At 38.8% G+C, this 20,651-nt stretch overlaps 2 protein-coding genes across 3 annotated transcripts in view; both read left to right on the top strand.

The window, feature by feature from the left end:
• Nucleotides 1-1,422: 1,422 nt before the first annotated feature.
• Nucleotides 1,423-6,738, top strand: vps25 (vacuolar protein sorting 25 homolog). The gene is made up of 6 exons (XM_088323533.1): nucleotides 1,423-1,683; nucleotides 3,582-3,727; nucleotides 4,554-4,607; nucleotides 4,674-4,762; nucleotides 6,301-6,376; nucleotides 6,438-6,738. Exons 1-6 carry the CDS (start codon nucleotides 1,637-1,639, stop codon nucleotides 6,548-6,550), a joined length of 525 nt encoding a protein of 174 aa, XP_088179659.1. The 5' UTR covers nucleotides 1,423-1,636; the 3' UTR covers nucleotides 6,551-6,738.
• Nucleotides 6,739-8,337: 1,599 nt separating this feature from the next.
• Nucleotides 8,338-20,651, top strand: part of wnk4a (WNK lysine deficient protein kinase 4a) — a 49,951-nt gene continuing 37,637 nt past the window's right edge. The window contains exons 1-3 of one of the 2 annotated variants that reach the window (XM_088322953.1): nucleotides 8,338-8,507; nucleotides 11,117-11,224; nucleotides 11,312-11,798. In XM_088322953.1, coding sequence (XP_088179079.1) covers nucleotides 11,337-11,798 — 462 coding nt within the window. In that variant the 5' untranslated portion in view covers nucleotides 8,338-8,507; nucleotides 11,117-11,224; nucleotides 11,312-11,336. The remainder of the gene's footprint in view (nucleotides 8,508-11,116; nucleotides 11,225-11,311; nucleotides 11,799-20,651) is intronic. The other variant, XM_088322952.1, reaches the window with a different exon arrangement.

Genomic DNA, 20,651 nt, shown 5'->3' on the forward strand with positions numbered 1-20,651 from the left:
GCCGCACCTTACTACAAGTCGCATGTGCCTAAATTGAAACATGAGAAATTTACAAAGAAAGACGGTACACAGAAAGAATAATATAGGCTACCTTAACCCCTTAATGTTCAAATGGCCCGCTGGTGTACAAAACAAATACGCGTCCGTACGATGTTACCAGTCACTGAAATATGTCGTGCCACATATCATTGGAAAGCTTTAACTCTTCAAGATATGATGACAATTTTAAAATATACTCGTCAGAGAAACATCACGATCAGTCTGAAACAAGATACCTGAAAACTATAAAGCCAAGTTAACTTATCATTATGTCCCTTGGCCGTCTTCAACTTCTTTGAATTTCCGCAAAATGGCTTTGTTACATCAAGGACAATCCATGGAATCCAACCATGTAAAATATTTACTCCAAAACACATTGTAAGGCCAACAGATAAATAGGAATCCGCCTTAAATATTTCTGCTTCGTTAGACGTTGCTTCTTGTAATCCATTGGTTCGCCACATTATTTCCATTTACCAATAAACAGACTCACAAAATTATTCCCAATACGGTAGTTAGCGCTTCCTTTTTGATTGACACCTTTTCCATGAGGGTCTGTTTTATTCATGCACAAAGCACGAATTTACATTAAAGTTCAGGAGGTCGAGCGCTCGTTTTGGGATCCAGAGGTCGCAGGTTCGATTCCCGGCTCCCCCGTGTTTTATATGTCAAAGTGTCCGTGGGCAAGACACTGAATTCCTAATGCCCCCAATAAGCAGGTAGGCATGACTGACTCCCTATTGGTGTGTGAGTGTGTGTGCGAATGGGTAAGTGTGAAGCACGTTGTAAAGTGCTTTGGGAGGTCTTTATTGACTTGAAAAGGGCTATATAAATGCAGACCATTTACCATTCATTTACTTCTGTCTTGCTCGAAACATATATTCCACGTGTCTCACGCTTCTACCCTTTACTTCTCGGGCGCCCCTGGCGGGGGGTGGAAAATAGACATAAATAGGCCGCATCGTTGCATAAGCCGCAGCATTGAAAGCTTGGGGGAAAAGTTGCGGCTTAAAGTCAGAATTTTACGGCACTCAAATAATTACATTTTAAATAGGACCCTTGTAACGAACAATAGAGAACAAATAATAAAAATATTTCATTACATTAATAAAACATTATTAAGTACCGGTATTTACAGGTAATTGCAACATAATTGTCTTTATTGTCATTGAAAACAACGTAGTGAAGCGATTAGACATGGCACTCCTGGATAAACATGTAATAACAGACTCATTAAATTTCCCAGAATGGAAATAATTTATCTGTATGATTTAATGAGTGAAAAAAAAACTTCCAAAACGATTTCTTAGTCTTTTACTGTACTTTTAAGTATTTATGCTTCCGCCGAAGGTTCTTATCGTAGTTATTTTGTGAACGGACAATTTTCCGGAAGCTATTCCGGTACAATTGAATGAACTCGTATTGTTTTAATCAAATAAATTAAAGAAGGAAAGTTTTGAAACATAAACTAATTAGAAACATGGTGTGGATGTTTGGTAACAGTTATATTTTAAAATTTAGTATCACAGTCCGTGCTTGAATTTTGTTTGGCGGATTGTTTTCGCGGTTGCACGCACGTCTCACCGAATCTGACGTGATGAGTTTCGAATGGCCATGGCAGTACAATTTTCCCCCCTTTTTTACGTGAGTACACTTTATAACGCTCATTTTACAACATTGAAACCAACACCAAGTCGCTGTTTCTGTCTGGCTTGTATTTAAAGCTTGTGGCATAAGGCACAAGCCACAGCTTCACGTTAGCCGGCACGCTAGCTAAACAAACTGTCATGCTACGGAAGTAAAATGAGCCTACTTTCCCAAATGTATCAATTACTTTTTGGGGTGATTTCCAATTTTGCATACAGTGTCATTAAAAAACGGAAGTATTGTTGTATTACAGTGTATCTTTAAAGCGGTCCTTCTGATAATCCGTTGACAGATTTCTCTTTGTCGTAAAATCTCTTTCCCTGTTTAAAAAATTCTATCAAATTTATTCGTCGCACTCTCTCGAAAAATCAGTATTCAGGGGATCTCCATGTTTATCTATCGAAAGATCTTTCCCGCTCTATCGATAAATTGCTAACTCTTAACAACGCATTTGTCTTTACAGATAAATCCTTCGATAAATCTCTCTGTATCGATAAATCTGTCTGTCTTTCTCTTGATAAATCTCCACCGATGACATTCCAGGGCGGGTCCTTAGGGAGTGCGCCGATCAGCTGCCTTGTGTACTAACAGACATTTTCAACACCTCGCTAGACCAAGCCACAGTACCATCATGCTTTAAGATTGCCACCATCATCCCAGTGCCAAAGAAACCCCAGATCTTATCATTCAACGATTACCGGCCCGTTGCACTGACTCCCATCATAATGAAGTGCTTTGAGAGACTGGTTAAAGAGCACATCACCTCCAGTCTCCCCTCCTCACTCGACCCCTTTCAGTTTGCCTACCGGACAAACCGCTCCACCGGGGATGCCATCTCCTCTGCGCCTTACCTGAGCCTGACACACCTAGAGGAGAAGAACACCCATGTGCGGATGCTGTTCCTGGACTTCAGTTCAGCATTCAACACCATCATCCCACAACACCTGGTAGACAAAATGAGACTCCTGGGTTTCAACACCCCCCTGCGGAACTGGCTGCTGGACTTCCTCACTGACAGACCCCAGTCAGTGCGGATTGGTCAGAACATCTCCGATGTCATCAACCTCAGCATGGGCTCCCCCCAAGGCTGTGTCCTGAGCCCCTTGCTGTTCACCCTGATGACACACGACTGCGTCCCTAGGTCCGCCACAAACCACATCGTGAAGTTTGCGGACGACACAACAGTGGTGGGCCTCATCAGGGACGACAACGACCTGGCCTACAGAGAGGAGGTGGAGCAGTTGGTGGGCTGGTGCAGGGACAACAGCCTGGTCCTGAATGTTGACAAAACTAAAGAGATCATTGTCAACTTCAGAAAAAAGCAGCCCAACCATGCCCCACTTTTCATCAACAACAAGGCTGTGGAGGTTGTCAGCAGCATCAAGTTCCTAGGGGTCCACATCACAAACAAACTCACCTGGTCCGTGAACACTGCATCACTGGTTAAGAGGGCACAGCAGCGCCTGTACTTCCGACTGTCTCACTCTTTCCGTTATTGCTCTGGCGCACCCTGGCGGCCGTTAGAAAAATTGGCCGCATTGTCCGCCCTGCTTTATTCCTGGACCCTGGCTATTTCAGCTGAAAATGAAAATCTCCATTCTGATCCCTGTGTACTAGAATGACAATAAAGTAGATCTGAATCTGAATATGAGTCTCTCCATCTGCTGTATAAATCTTTCTCTCGTCATCAATCTCGCTACATATATATATAATATATATATAAATATACAAACCCATCTATGAACGAATCCATTCATTTTAAATGCTCAACTTCCTTTATTTTCCCCCAAATTGAAATCCCGGCAATCATAACTCGATACGATTCGTTATTTGCTTCATGAGCCTCAGTTCTTGCCTCACATCGTATTTAATTGCTGGCTTTGAATTGTGTGCAGGCTTCAGCCCAATGCGGACACAAGACAGAAGCAGCTGGCGGCGTGGTGCTCATTGGCGCTGGCCTACTACCGCCATCAAAAGCTCTACACGCTGGACGTAATGGAGGCGCAAGAGAGCCCCGTCTTCAACAACCGCAAAATTGAACGTATCCTCTTCATCAATCTTGTCAAATTGTCTTGATTGTTGATTGGTTATGGCCATATTCTTAAGCAGGGGTAATGCTACGTGTGCCTTCATTGCAGCCTTTATTCCATGGTTATCACTTTTTTTCTTCTATATTTAGCATCCCTGCAGGTCTTGGGACCCACAGCAAAATTATATTATGAACTGAACAAAGGCATTGTGGGAGGCGGTTCACCCAAACGCATCTTAATAATAATAATAATAATTTCCTTTGTATTGTCATTCTTTGTAACAATGTACACAGAACGAAATGTCGATACACCTGACCCGTTGTAGCGAGCCGATGCAGCCGCAGCCAACAGAGGGCGCCGCCATTTTACCAATGTTATAAGTCTTAGGTATGACTCGGCCGAGGCGCGAACCAGCGACCTCCCAGTCTCAAAGCGGGCGCCCTACCATCTAGGCTACATCGTGACGCCGTTACACAAACCAATAGCAGACCAGCATCTTGTATGCCAATGAACAATAGCAAACAAACATCTTAAAGATCTGAGCCATGTGACCTTCACAGTCAAATGCATCTACACCACAAAGATGACATTTTCTAGGTTTTTGGCCATGTGAAAAAACATGTACAGTGAAGAAAATTCTACAACAAAGGGCAGAAAAACATGGTGTTACACGTTGTGATTCGAAAGTGTCATAAAGTGGGGACGGCATAACCCGGGGGTTCTTTTGTAGCGATGAAACAGCTTGAGGCAAACGTTTGTCTTTCATGGTTGCAATGTAACCTTCTACAGTCTCAAATGTTTTACCTGTCGAGTAAATCCCCCTTAATTAAATGTCAGGAAAACTGTCAATGGAAGCCATTCAAGTCGTGTTTGAGGAGTTGAGGAAAAAAGGTAATGCTTTCTTCAAAGTCATAAGTAATTATCGTATGTTTTTAAACAGCGATTTGTGGTCCCCAGGAAACTTGGAATGGCTGGACAAGAACAAATCGAGGTGTTTGGTAATGTGGAGGCAGCCGGAGGAATGGGGCAAGCTCATGTATAGCTGGGTAAGAGAAAAAAATCATCGCAGGGATTCTGCCTATGTACTTGTACTAATATTTAGTCTTAACATTTTGATCTTACAGTGCCTTGTTTTAAATGTTTTATCTCTTCTATATTTTAGTGTAGTATGTTCTTTTATTAGTTGTTCAATGACCTTGGGTGTCATTAAATTATTATTTATTTAATAGTAATGAGGTCAAACAGACCGCATTCACTTAAACTTTAAATATGTCGTTCTTGAAATAAATAACGAAAATATGTTGTACCCCCACAGAAATACTGTTATAGGCAAAATTGACATTTGAATTTCATAAATCATCTTTGATAGAGTTAAACATTATCAAGAATATTTGAAAACATTAGAAATAAAAAAAATACTTACAATGAGCAAAAAATGAACAACAGCAAAGGAAAACTTGAAAACTTTTTTTAAATGATTTATTTTTATTTAATTCTGATATTTTTACTCTTGAGTGTCGTTTCCAGAAATGTGTTCATTAATTTTCTTATTTTAAGCATTTTCCCACACTTTTTTTCAACTTAAAGTTTAGCAGTGCAGAGTTGGAAGAATTAACAAAAAATAATAAAATAATAAAAAAAATATTCAAAATAAGCAACAACAAAAAAATTCTATGGACAGAACAAGAAAGATACACAAGGAAAAAAACATTTATTTTTACTTTATGATTATCTTTATTTCAACAATATACATTTTTTTGGCAATTCAGAGAGGAAATAAATTGTAAACAAGAAATCTACAACCTGAAAGGTGACCCAAAAAGGGAAAGTAAACTTGGAAAAAAAACTGATTTTTTATTGTTACTTTACTATTTAAATGTATTAAAACACGCTTCTTTTTTATTTCTTTAATTTTTGATAAATTTATGATGAACAACATGCAAGCTTTAATTTAAAAAAAATGAGTCAAAATCTAATGTATATTCTATACAGAATTACAATAAAAAAGAAGAGTAGAGAAACTTTTTAAGAATAAAGCATTAATTATTTAGCAAGGATGCATGGCCGCTATTGGTGTGTGAGTGTGCGTGTGAATGGGTAAGTGTGAAGCACATTGTAAAGCGCTTTGGGAGGTCTTCATTGACTTGAAACAGGCTATATAAATGCAGACCATTTACCATAAAAGAAAAGAAAAATGGTGCTTTAAAGGCACGCAAATTACATATTTTTAAAGAGTAACATTTTGCAAAAAAAAGCAAACAAACAAACAATACAATTCTAATCCACCCATCTCACAGCCTTTTCTACCTACTGCTGTCAGGGAAAAGACTGCAGAGTCCCAGAGCCAGAACCAGCAGGCTCAAGGACAGCTTCTTCCATTAGGCTGTCAGGACTCCCTGCCCTCCCTTCTGTCAAATCAATGCACATCTGTTCTCTTTAAATTCGGTCTTAATTTGCACATTTTTTTCTATTAAAAAACGCATATATTCTTATATCCGTGCTGTATTTTTTGCATATAGCATATTTGACCATAAAGTTATCAAAATATATCCAGCTAAAGATCATTTTAACTGCTTTTTTTCAGGTGTCCAACAACGGAATGAACAACACAGTTTTCACACTCTACGAGCTTTCCAATGGCGATGACACAGAGGGCGAAGGTACGATTCTTCTCGCCGATGGGCGCCATATTTGTCTCATTTTTTTGGTCATTTTGGGCAGAGTTCCACGGCCTGGAGGAGTTGATGTTAATACGCTCGCTGCAGGCGCTACAAACCGAAGGCAAAGCCGAGATCATCAGCTTGGACGACGGGAAAGGCGTCAAATTCTTTTGAGGATTTCGAATGGGCCTCCCTGGCTATGACTGCAATTACTTTTTTTTAATTGCCGGACGGTTTTATTGTCATATTGAGGTCACTTTAAACTTGGCCTCCTACAAGTAAGTGACTCAGCCGTATTTGTTTTTTGTAAGTCATTTAACCTTATATCATGTGTAAAAAGAAATAAATAAGACTGTTTGATACATTGATCTTTGTGCTACTTACATTCGTGGAGAAAGCACTTCTCCACACAAATGTATAGATATGATTGCAGTAGACCCCTGGGATAAGGCACCCCCACTTTACATCATTTTCTCTTTACGGTAGGAAACAAGATGTTTTTTCGGACCCTCTTTATGGCATTTTACAGAGGATGCGACTTCGACAACAAAATTATTTGCGTGCTCAAAAACTTCAAAAATAAAATGTAAACTTGGAGGTGTTTGTGCATATGTAGTTATGTCTCTATGATGCCTGTCTCATATTGGTCGAGGTCATATGAAATGCTGGTCTGCTATTGGTTTGTGTCACGGCATCATGGGAATTCTGATAGTCCATTGGGTCTATTACCTCACACACTTCTTTTTTTCTTTTTAGTTTCAGAATCTCGTGTGTTTTGGAATTACTTTGTGATTTGGCTTTACAATCCTATATTTTTGTACTGTATTTATTCGCTATAGGTCCTTGCAGGGATTCTTAAGGGAGAAGCAAAAAAAATTACAACCTTCAGGATTATCACTACAAACAAGGAGGGGATTAAAAAGTCTTCTCAAGGCATGAAAATCATGCAAGTGGAAGTTTCAAAATCAGTTTTGATTTGAATCCACCGTCTCCTCCCTCCTTGCATCCACCCGCTACTCCACTTGATCAACGCTAGTCTTGTCTTATCAAAAGTAAATCAAAATGTATTTTTCCCTTATGTACATTATTATTTAATCCTATACACGTGCACTACACATACATATTACTTATTACTACTTTCTTATTATAATGCTGTTAGCGAGGGTTCAGAGGGCATTAACTAGTTACCATAGGTTTATAGGTTTTTATCCCCCGTTATATCCCAACTTCAACAAAAACAAATCATGCTGTATCCCGGGAATCTACTCTATAATTGTTTCACCCTTGCAGTGAACTGAGTACTTTACCGTGGCTGTAAAGCTTGCTCTGTCCACTCCACGCAACGGCCCGGTATTGCAGTACCTCCGGGAACGGTGCATTCGCAATGATCGCAGCAAGGCTTAAAGGCTAGGACCTTAGCTTGGCCTTTTGGCTGAGAGTAAGTGTCCCGGCTCCTAGGCTTTGGAGAGTATTATGAACTGACCGATAACGGATAATTGATAATGATTTATGAACAAGCTAAATAACCCTTAAAACCCCTAACCCCCCCCTTGCAGTACCTCCGGGAAAGGTGCATTCGCAATGATCGCAGCAAGGCTTTAGGGCTAGGACCTTAGCTTGGCCTTTTGGCTGAGAGTAACAAGTGTCCCGACTCCTAGGCTTTGTAGCGTATTATGAACTGACCGATAACGGATAATGGATAATGAATAACGACGATAGATCAATAACCCTTAAAAACCCCCAAAACCCTTTATTTCTAGACAATTTCTTTATCAATATTGTGAGTAAAGCCCCAATATGTGTTTGTTTCAAGTGTCGATTGAGGGAGTGATGACTTCCCCACGGGTTTTTACATTGTTTACCTGCCTCTAGGTGGTGCTAAAGTTCCAAAATGACTTTTTAGACGCCTCCTTGTGGTAAGTCACAAAATCGGAGAGGGGGGGAGAGCGTGCAGGGGCGGAGCTATGGAAGTGAAGGGGAGTTCTGTTGCTATATCCTGCTCGCACAGATCTCTTCATACATACAGTACTCTCAACACACCTCCGTGTTTTTTCTGCAGATTTTGGACTTGCTGAAGACACGCTTGGATCTTTTCAAGGAAGCAACATGAATTTGGACGCTTCTTGAGCAAGTGAGTCATATTCAAGACACACTAGACTGGACAGAAGATCTTCTTGCTCAGTATTATTTATCTTCTATTATTAAAATAAATATTTTAAAATACTTAAATACACTATATGAAAAAAATGCAAGAATAAACAAAAATACCAAAAACAATTTTTGCAATAGTTTATTATATTCGAGGATTATTTTAATATTTTTTCAACGATTTTCTTCTCGTGAAATAAATTGCAAAATAGCGGACTTTCGTTAAGTATTCTTTTTCTTATAGTCGTAAATAATGTTATTTAATTACACAAAATACAATATATAATTAAAGCAATACAAAAAATTGATTACTGTTATAGTTTATAATTCTGAGGGTTATTTTTTCTTATTTCAATTAATGTGTAGCTTTTTTTAAATATAATTTTTCTATACTTTCAACTTTTTAACCGAATTAGGGAAAAAATACTTCAAATGAGCAAAATTACTATTTTTAAAAATGGTGAAAAAAGATTCAAATTTGATTTTGTTGCCTGACTATAACAATATTTTAAAACAAAATAATTATAATAATCTAAATGAGATTAAATATGTTTGTTTTGTAATTTTAGTAATGCATTTAACTAATATCGTCCTAATTTACTCAAGTCAATACTTAAAATATGTCTTGAAATGGAAACAAAATATGTATGGCATCAAGTAGTAGGCATGACACACTGTTATGTGTGACCGACCACGTCAATGCCTGACTTTGTTAGTCGCCGGATTCGATGTTTTCATGCATGTATAACACCTGATCATTGGGGCAAAACATACTCAAACTGCAAAAAGTTTAATTGGAAAATTGAGAGAACATTATTTTAATTCAATTCAAATAGTCATCCTTTCATGTAAAATAGTGTGGCTCCACTGGTTCATTTTAAATATTTTGAAGATAATCGCTGTTATTTTAAGATTTGTTTTTAGAATTAAAAACATATTTAAGGAGCAATACATTCTGCCTTTTTAATTTTCCTAATCTATATTTATTTCTTTATATCACTGATTGACCCCCCCACACACACATGTTGAAATGATAGTAAAACATAGAAGAATAAATGCTCTTTTTTGCATTGCCATAATCCACTTGAACCTAATAACGTTTTTGTTTTTTTATATTAAAACATGAGAACGTACTCGTTTGTACAGTACAGTAGACTGCAGGGATATGACATAAATCCGTTCTGAGAGGGGTTTTAAGGTGAAAGTGTCATAGCGGGGAATAAAAAGCTATGGTTATTAGCCAATGCATTCCGAACCCTCGGTACCCAAAATAGATCATTAAAACAACAAAATATGATTTATTAAATACTCATTTTGTGTAATATATGTGCATATGATTATATAATATTAATAAATATAAACCTAAAGAAAATAACGTGACGTGACTTGTGCTGGTGCAGTAGAGTTAATGGGTGGATGCAAAAAAGGCAGGTTTAATCGCATTTTTATTCTTAATAATAGCCCCTATAGTTGATTGTGATTTGTGAATGTGAATTTCCCTTCGGGGATGAATAAAGTATCTATCTATCTATTGTTACGGCCATGCAACTTAACGAGGGTAGGGAATCGTGTGCCTTTTTGTTGTTGATCATCGAGGCGGCAGTGGCTCAGGAGGTAGAGAGCTCGTCTTGGGATCAAGAGATCGCAGGTTCGATTCCCGTCTCCTCCGTGTTACATGTCGAAGTGTCCTTGGGTAAGACACTGAACCCCTAATACCTGCAATAAGCAGGTTAGTGCCTCACATGGCTGCACGGCCGCTATTGGGAAATGTGAAGCACACTGTAAAGCGCATTGGGAAGTCTTGACTTGAAAAGCGCTATATTAATGCAGATCATTTTATTTCATAATTTTAAGCTTAGTTTCCATGGTTATTATGTTTTTGCTTCTCCCTTTGGCATGATTGGACCCATAGCGAATACAGTACAAAAAAATATAATATTGTTCAGTGACTCACTAACTCTTTACGAAGCACACAATATTTTTAACGAAACGAAGAAAAAGGGATTGTCTGTGAGGTAGTTGAACCAATGGCATACTAGCATTTTTATAATACAGTGCAAACAATTTTCAGGCCAATATCCTCCCCGATGTTGACCAAAATCAGGCATCTTAATATCGTAATACAGTACTTGAAAGGTTGCACAGCCCACACGACAGTTGTTTTTACAACAACTGTTACTTGAGATTTCCATTTTCCGTTTTTTGTTACATAATACTAATATTTTGTGTATTTTTTTTTTATTGGTTGCACAATATAGACCTGTACTTAATACCAGTTTTTTAGTTGAAGTACAATGTTGGCATAAAGATTGACTGTTACACTCAAATCATTTGCAAATTATTTAAATGTAACACAAGAGCGATCAAAGAGACAACAAAAACGGTGTCCTTTTCTTGCTTTTTTTTTACCCATTTTTCTTTTTTTTTCTTCTTTTGTTTCTTCTTCTTAGCTTTTTGTTTCTTTTTTTCTTGGCATTGTTAACACATATACTTAATAGATAAAATATGTAACTTTTAACTTTTCAAGTACACCTCAAATAATGCCTTACTTTTAAGTATTTTTGGCATGAAAAATAATTTGTTGTTGCATAGGGGAGAAAATGCTGCAAAAAGAAGCCGAAGAAAACCCCATCTTATTCCACAATGTGAATTGAAAACATTATAAGGCAAATACCGGGCATCTACTGTACTTAGTTACTGGTGAATATGACCTTGTTTTCTATACAAAGTAAAACATTTCGTTCCTCACAACTAATTCTACTCTGTAACCATGTCTGTGCCTAAAAGCCCCTTCAAGTCCTGGGACTGCACCATGTCACACGCCCAGGTGGAGATCCCCGCACGCGGCTTCCCAGGCATGTCGGCGCACGGCCTGGGTGCCCGCCGCAACTCCTATGGCCTGCACAAAATCAGCGTGGATGTTGACTCGCCCCTCTTCGGCCTCTCCAAAGCGCTCTCCTGGTCCGCAGAGAACATCCTCAGCCTGCCCGAGTCGCGGGCTGAAGAGGAGGATGAGGAGACCAAGCCCTGTTGCCACACGCTGCCGCTCAGCCCTGCTGACGAGTTTCAGGGAGCACGGCGGGCGGTACCCTGTGTGAACTTTGATTCACGATGGGAAGAGGAGAAGGAAGACATTGAGACCAAAGCGGTGGCCACCTCGCCCGACGGCCGCTACCTCAAGTTCAACGTGGAAATCGGGAGGGGGTCCTTCAAGACCGTCTACAAGGGGCTGGATACGGAGACCACGGTGGAGGTGGCCTGGTGTGAGCTTCAGGTAGGACTATTTGAACTCATTCAGTGTCATTGATAAATTTTAACATTATGGCCCTAACACCAAAAACTACCACCATTTCTGGACTTCAAGGTGTATCCAAACACCCTAAAAGCAATTGCATATCAATGGTAGAAACCAGGATCAAACTGGATAGGAGTGGTTAGCGCACTGACCTCTAACCACCAGGCTCAATTGTCATGAATGGTTGTTCACAGCTCCATAACATTGAATGCAACGTGCATTGAACTTTGATCGCAGTGGCAAAGGGAACGATGAAAAGGTTTTATCTGATTATTACACCATTTTTAGTCACAGTTCCAGATATGTTAGAGTAGAGAGGATTTCAAACCTCAATTTAACCATTGTAAGTGGAAAACATTTTGAATACGTGTGACCATGCATTTCTTATATCTTTCAGGATGACCAAATTACTTCCCACAATGCTTTTCCCTCCTTTCAGTTCAGAATCTCATGCCCTTTGTAAAGAGTGGCTTTGTGAGTCAGTGATACAATATTGTATTTTAGTATTACCGTGAACTGGTTTAACCCCTCAACGTTCCGATAGCCCGTCAGACTATTAATAAGCAATAATGTGTCTGTAAGATGGCACCAGTCACTGAAATACGTCATGCCACATATCATTGGAAAGCTTAAACTCTTTGTATTCAAGATATATTAGAAATATACTCATCACAGAAACATTACGATCAATCTGAAACAAGATACCAGATAACTATAAAGCCGGTGTAGCTCATCAAAGACGTCAACTTGCAACCACCAAATTTGATGATAGTATGCAATCGTGTTCTCCTTACATTCAGAAGAAACTAGTGAATCCAAATGTGTAAAATATTAACTCCAAAACACAGGATAATGCCGACAGATAAAAAAATCTGTCAAAAAGCATATCTGCATCAATGGACGTTCCTTGTTGCTAGCCGTCGGTTTAAGACTAGTAAAATTATTTTTTCTAGGCTGTTGGCATCCAAACTTGTGATTTACATCATTTTCGAAAATTGTTTTGTGGTTCACAACCGGCATTAGCCTATTCGGGGCGTGTATTGCTAAAAAGGACCCGCCTTTTTTACCTCATAATAACTCTAGCCAATAGTGACCGATTTAATTAATTATTGACACATTGGTTAACCAATTAAGTTTTGAATAAATCCATATGAAGATGTTCCTATTGTATTCAAATTAGACCCTGGAACAAGTGTGCATAATGCCACTAGTGATTCTTCTTACGCAACTCTTTTACACGCAAGCGTGCACAATCATTGACTTTTTATTGTTTTTTCATTTTCTTGTTTTTTTATTCTTTTAATTTTTATTCAAATTTTACACTTTATTTCGATTCTAATTCAGACCACTTTAGTAGCCTTGAAGTAAATCGCCCTCCGGAAATGGGAGGTCACTGGTTTGAGCCTCAAGCCGCGTCATACTTAAGACTTACATCATTGGTAGCCATTGCCTCCCTGCTTGGCGTTTGGGAATTGAGGTTGGAATTGGGGGATTTGGTCACCTAATGACAAGTGTTGCGACACTTCGGTTGGGTAGAAAATATCGTCAATAATAAGCATCAATTACCATGAACAGTTGTACGACTGTGGGAGCAGACATCTGGTAAGTTGGGATAAAGGTGTTGAAAAAGGAGATTTTAATTAAATAGTCAATTTTTTATTTGTTCATTAATTTTAAATCCATTATTTTTTATTTAATACAAATTACAATTTTATTTTGAATATAATTTTTATTTTATTCATATAAATATACTTTTTGTTTTCATTTTAATTTAAAACTGAATTGTGTTCTAATGTTTTCGTTTATTGTTATTTCTTTAATTCATTTTTAAATTTGTATTATTGTTTTTGTTTTTTTATCTAAACTCAAATCCATCCAGCCATTATCGAAACGATAATCCTCAGTAGGGTCGTGGGGGTGCTGTAGCCGATCCCAGCTGTCTTCGGGCAGTGGGCGGGGGACACCCTGAACTGGTTGCCAGCCAGTCATTGCGCACACAAAGACAGACAACTCACTCGCTCATTCACACCCAGGGACAATTTGGACTGTCCAATTAACCTAACATGCATGTTTTTGGAACGTGGGAGGAACCAGAGTGCCCAGAGGAAACTCAAGCAATCACGGGGAGGCTGCGGTAGCTGGACTTGAACCCTGAACCTCCGCACCATCGGTCTGTGGGCTAACCACCCACCCGGTGTGCCGCTCTAAACTCAAATATGTTTTAAAAAGTTGAATACTAAAGTTAATTCATAAATTCTAAATTTTGTTGTATTGATTGTTATTTTCATTCGTAATTGTTGATATTCTATTTAGTATTTTATTTCAATAAAATAAACCCAGTGATGGAGAATTGCCGAAATTGGAATTTTCCCCCACGTAGCAAAACTTTGGTCAGAACTCGGACTTTCCCCCGATAAATGCAAGATAAACACCATCCACTTAATTCCCTTTCATGTCACTTGTCATGGTTCTCAAAATATTTTCAATCCCAGGACGTCCGCATTGGCCTCACTAACACAAAGCAGCGTTTCTCTTCCTTGGGTTCAAAAAGTCAATTTTGGAACCGGGCGATCACATGGGTTCTTGTCGTCCCTTGCTGACCTTGGGCGGCTCCGTGTCAAGTTTGGTTTTGGCTAATCTTTGTTGTCACTGACAACCGGCTTGCTAACGCTTCAACATGCTTGTGTGTGTGTGTGGGATGTAAACAAGTCAGGGCAGCAGCTGCCATCTTTGCTGGCTCAATTCAAGATTAAAAGGTTTAAAGCCGCTGGTATCGCTTTAGCCCGGCGGCCCGATTTGCCTTCCCAGGTGATGGAGCCCCAATCCATAGATGATACTTTTAAAATGACAATGTGTATTATATAGCAAGCCCTGGTGGTGTCATGCTTCATTTATTTAAATTAAACACATGTAGCATTTCATAAACATCCTTTTCAGGTTTAAAAATGTGTTATTACAGTAATCCCTAAATTATCGCGGTTTATGGGGACCAGAAACCCCTCCGAAAAGTGAAAATCAATGCAGCTGCACCTTCATAAAAGTCCCCAAACTTGCCTCGAGATGGCGTCTTTATTGACTGAGAGTACACGACTGTAACAAAATAACAACTATAGATTTACAAATAAAAACACAGAACACAATTGCAACTAAGAGATCCAACAGAGTGTGCTAAGCAACGGCCACCATAGTTACGGTATCACATGCGGAGCCAAATAGAGCGTCCGAAACAACAACGAGCAACTCTTTAGTCGGTATTCCTGATACCATAGCTGTATCATATCTTCCTTTTTATGCAAACTTATCTTAAAAGACAATAGAAAAGGGTCTCAGTTATTTAATAGTTATATTCGTGGCTTCAAGGTGTCCAAAGACGCTTATAACCTTTTAAAGTTGCCGATCTATGAGGAAGTCAGAAGCCCCGTACCGTCTACACATAGAATTAGATTCAGATATCTGAGAGATAATGGTATTTAGAGAATGTACTAATGAGTGACCCAGCACATTAAATTCGCGAAACGTGTGGTGCCATCTCCACTTGAGTCACCGGCGAGGACCATGTATTCTGCCTTTGGGTCATCCGTTCCATGGATAATGGATCTGGCATTGTTGAGATGCAGTCGGCAGGGGTGGCTTAAGATAGTTAGCCTAGCTGTAGCAGTAGGCAGGACCTGCAGCCTCGCTATTAGCTTCTCTCCTGACGCCGCCTCAGTTGCTTCACGAATCTGATAATAATCCACGAAATACTCTCTGCTGATCACCATTTATTTGCGTTCTGACAATCCTCAGACTCAAACATAATTTATGAATCTCTTTTTAGTGTAATGATTTGCTGAAATACTGGCTCACCTGTATTAGCCATGCTACGTATTTTTTTTATTTTCGTTGTTTTTTTTTTGGGAGGGGTGTAGATTGACTTGGCCCCCGCTCTACTGTTTCACGGTTGAGCACACAGTCATGCCCACCAAACAGAAAGAGCCCTCCCTAACCTACCCCCGTGATGGCATTTGCTTTGTCCTGTTTCAGAACACAATGCACAATACATTGATATCAATGACAATAAAAACAAATTCAATATAACTTTAGCCAATAGTAACCGATTAAACTGATGATTTAAACATTGTTAAGGTAGTGAAAGGCCGGGATACACATATTTCAGTGGAAAATCAAGTCGCCTGCTGCTTACCGTAGTTGCGAGACCTGCCGCGACTAAATTTTGATCCATATATAATCCGTATTACAAGGCCCATCGTCAGCTTTTGAAAACATTTGAAGGCTTTTAGGTGCGACCTATAGTTGGTAAGATACGGTATATATTGTCATTATATTTTTACCATTTTTGTTTGGCCGGATACAAAAGCCTGATTGGCCGCATGTGCACCGGTGATGTCAATGATAATTCCTTTCTACCTGTTCCCGATGGGTATGCATATTTAATCTCCCCTAATGTGCTTCGAGGTGATTGATATGGTTACGACATCAGCATCCCCGGCCGGAAATCTCCACCTAACGTGACCGCCACCCCCGCATGGCACATCTTGTTGGTGGCTAAACAGGACCGAGTTGTTGACGCAGCAGCAGGCGGTCGCACGTCACAAGGAAGTCACCTAGAACACTTTGGAAGGTGAAAATAAAACGATCTCGCTCGCTCTTAAATCTCATCGGTATGATCAAAAATACAGACGCTGCCCTACTTACGAACAAGATAAGTTCCGGGTGATCATTCGTAAGTTAAATTTGTTTGTAAGTTGCTTCAGTGATATATTTTGTATGTTTAAGGCTTGTATAAGTAAGCTGTATTGTTTTGTGCTAAAAAATAAAAAAAATCATAAAATAATATGCTCTATAAAGATAATAAAGTGGTTTTTAACTTACTTTTGGAAGATAAGCTACAACAGTTAGGCGACTTCCTCCTCCGTGGTAAAAAGTGGCAGAAAAAAAGCAATCCAACCATTTTCTTAACCGCATCAAGCTTTCTTATTCCACTTTCATTTCATATGAAACGGCTCGCCTCTTCTTTACACTTTACCCCAACCATATTGAATGGATGCATGAGATGAAATGAAATGAAATGAAAATGAAATGATCTGCATTTCTATAGCGCTTTTCAAGTCAATGACTTCCCAAAGCGCTTTACATTGTGCTTCACATTTCCCAATAGCGGCCGTGATCTGTGCAACCATGTAAGGCGCTAACCTGCTTATTGGGGGTAATAGGGGGTTCAATGTCTTACCCAAGGACACTTCGACATGTAACACGGACAAGCCGGGATTCGAACTGGGATCCCTTAATCCTAAAACGATCGCTCTACCTCCTGAGCTACTGCCGCCCCCCCGAGATGAGATATTAAACAATAAATTTGTCAAAGTTATTTACTGCGCTGAAGATACAGTATAGAATGTTTACAGACAAACTAGAAGGAGAAAGCGGATTTTTTCTTCGGGGTGGATGCTGGGTGACGTCTCACAGCGCCACCACACGCTGGTCGCGGCGGAAAGAAGCACTACATTAATGTCCTGTACTTGGAAAAGGGTACACACAATACAAAATCTAACTTACAGCAGTTCCTAGAAATTTTTCGACATCCCCCCAAAAAATGTTCGTATGTTCCGTTATTCGTAACTCGAATGTTCGTAAGTAAGGAACTGTCTCTAGTGTGCGCTAAATTTGGTACTAAAAACATCATAATCTGCCAATTTTTTTATCGTGATAACCTTTTTATTTTCTTTACATATTTTTATCAAACTTGGTAAGCCTGGTGGTCAGCTTTTAGCACCTGAGCCTTAGTTTGGACATACATTGATAACCAAACCCAATCTGAACATCTCCAACCAATCGGGCTCAGATGAACAACGACAATATTTTGACAGTGGCTGGAGTACAATTAGGTCAAAGCCGAAAGATAGATTAAGCTAGCTGTAGGGGTATCACAGATCAGCTTGAGTTTCTGATAAAAAAACAATAATATTTTCTTTAATCGCTGATGTAGGTCAGTGGAAGTTATAAATAATGACTAAATAAATAAAAAGACAAAATAAACAAATATACACTTGACACAAGGCTCAGCAAAGATCATCAGGATTTTTAAATCATCATGATCACATTATCAAAAAAAAAGTAATGAGCTAATTTCTTTACTAAGAGTAAAAATGCGAATTTTTAGAACAGGCCTCAATTAACTATTTGAATCAAAATTAACGTGGCATTATTGAAAATTACTAGTTTTAGCGGGAAGCAGCATCCACAACATAGGTATTAACTGTTTGCGTTCGTGAAACTCGTGTTGGCTGCTATATTTATCAGCGCTAAATGAAGATGGAGCTAACAAAAGTTAAGCTATTTGCTAATTCCACTAGCGGTTGTGTTAGCAAAGTATTCGTCTAAATCAGCGTGTTTTATCTACAGCGTTTACACGCTAAGAAGAAAGTTAGATTAAATATTAGGCATTATTTTGAAGACACTATCATTTCAATGCTAGGTTAGGATATTAGAGCGTGTCACACTAGCTGTATTAATTAGCATTAGCTGAACTAATGTTAACAAAAGTGAAGCTATCACTAAAGTGATGTTTTTCGCTAATGCAGCTAGCGGTTGTGCTTTCAAAACGTTTTGCTACATCTAGGTGTTTTTTTTACAGTGTTGACACACGTTCAACTTAGCTTCCTCAGCAAACTCCATGGTAGTCCGAGAAGGCAACCTCCGTTCATGTGTTTCCTCCTTCAACACGTCGCCTCGATGTACTTTTTTTGGCGGTGGGCTCAAGCGTGCAGCTCTTCGGACATCAATCTTTCACGCGTGCTGGTCACGTGAGCGCTGGCCTTTACATAGCGGGGCTTTGTAAACCAGATCCGCTCCTGGTACCCGCTGGACCTGACCCGTGTAGTGTAACTGGATGCCGTGACGCTTTATACTTTCCAATAGTTAGCCTAGCTACTATCAGGGCGCAGATACAGGACACTACGATTTAGGAGAGTCCGCCTTGGGAAAAGCCTCTGCTTTCTAAACAACAGGCCCCGCTGACCCACCCAATCAGTCTGCCCTCATTGTCCTACTGTCATGTATGTTTGTTTATTTTTTTACATTTATTTGTAATGTAATGCCTTTTGCCATCCCCCCGGACAGTCGGTGGATCTGAATTTCCCTAAGAGGACCAAGAAACCAAGGCGCTAATGCTAGCTTTTAGTAAGCGACGCTAGCCACAAATGTTAAACGCTATGTTATGGGGTTAACAGCTGCCATGCTAGTGGAAAGGCTAGCAACTAACACTAGATAGATAGATAGATAGATACTTTGTTCATCCCCGAAGGGAAATTCACATTTCCAGCAGCATCCCTGAGCTGAGAACAATCGAGAACAATCGAAAATAACACGGGAGCTGCTGGAGTGGCTGCCATTCGTGACGGCGCCTAGTCACTGTTCTTGGAGCGAACCTCCCCAATAAAAGCCAAAAAATGAAAAATAATATTAGTCTCAATACTGGCAGTGCATGCTAATATTTGTGTTAATCCTTTAGAGTAACTTCCATATTTAACCTTTTTTTTTATTTAAATGACAAAACTTATTTCAAAAATATATTAAATATATTCTACCATCTTACATAAACATTTTAAACCACAAAATGTTACTAAAATATAAGGGAAGGAGAAAAGAAGGTTTACGTGTATCAAAAAAACAATTTAAAACATAAAACAAATATCCAAACTATTTTTTTACTAAATTTTGGTACAATAATGAATAAGAAACGATAAAAATAACTTTGAAAAATGAAGTCAAATAAGTGAAATAAATGAAGGCTAAAAACTAGTTTTTATTATGTTCTACTAAAATAAATGTATATTTTATTTAAATTTATTAAATTAGAAAATTATGTTTAATTTTAAAATACAATTTAATGTATACACTGATACTGTAAAAGAAGAGAAAAAATTACAAATTGAAAATTAATACATAAAATGAGCAAAATATTAACCGAGGGAACAAAAATATCTGGTCCAAAATTGATATCTATGTTTTACATTTTAAAATACATTTTAACTTACACTAACATGCAATAAAAGGAAAAAAGTTTAAAAAATATTATAATGGGAGATATAAAACAAAAAATGAACATAATGATAATAATAAATCAATGTATTTAAATTACTTTTACTTAAATTTACTATTTTGATTTAGTCAAACGGCTAAGGTACCGGTACATTAAAATAGGGAAAACAGCGTCCGTCACATGTATTCATTCACATTTCGAATGTCGCACGTGCTCACTCACCGCTTTGGCAAAGCGGCCACGTGATTGGTCAGAATATTTGCTGTGTGCATACATTTTCTACTCAGAGATTTATTGCTGCCTATCGATGCACGTTTAATTCAGTTACAATGCTCTCGTTGTTTACAAGGGAAATCTCTCGGATTCTTACTTTACTCAAGCAACTTTTTGGTACCCAACTAGCAAATAAATGTCTTTTCACACTGTGGAATTTCAACTTTCAGTGTTCCAGGTCAGTAGGAGCGAGCGCTTGACAGATCTGGAGGCTTAAGTGCAATTTATAGACTCGCCTTTACCTGGTTAGTGACGGCAAACATTGGCCGGCTTCAGAATAACCGAGTAAATAGGCTAATCTGGTGCATCTGGGACACGGTGATGCAACACTTCCTGATAGTACACTGCACGCTCTTGTTACTCTTTGATTAAGTACCGGACAGGAACAAGTAATTAGTTGATTGATGAAATAATTAATTAAAAGTGATGATTGCTATTGCTTCGCTTGGATTAGTAGTTATACTATGAACTTTAAGGTCCAAGGTGGCCCGTCAGGCACTTTCGTATTGACACGAGGC

Source organism: Urocampus carinirostris, chromosome 19 (genome assembly GCF_059441175.1).
Source record: "Urocampus carinirostris isolate Australia breed hairy pipefish chromosome 19, RoL_Ucar_1.0, whole genome shotgun sequence".
NCBI classification, from domain to species: Eukaryota; Metazoa; Chordata; class Actinopteri; order Syngnathiformes; family Syngnathidae; genus Urocampus; species Urocampus carinirostris.

Bases quoted from the DNA above. Each gene is read 5' to 3' on its own strand.
- vps25 (XM_088323533.1), top strand. From the start codon at position 1,637: ATGAGTTTCGAATGGCCATGGCAGTACAATTTTCCCCCCTTTTTTAC. The intron at 3,728-4,553 runs GTATCCTCTTCA...ATTAAATGTCAG, and splicing joins CAACAACCGCAAAATTGAAC to GAAAACTGTCAATGGAAGCC. The intron at 4,608-4,673 runs GTAATGCTTTCT...TGTGGTCCCCAG, and splicing joins TGAGGAGTTGAGGAAAAAAG to GAAACTTGGAATGGCTGGAC.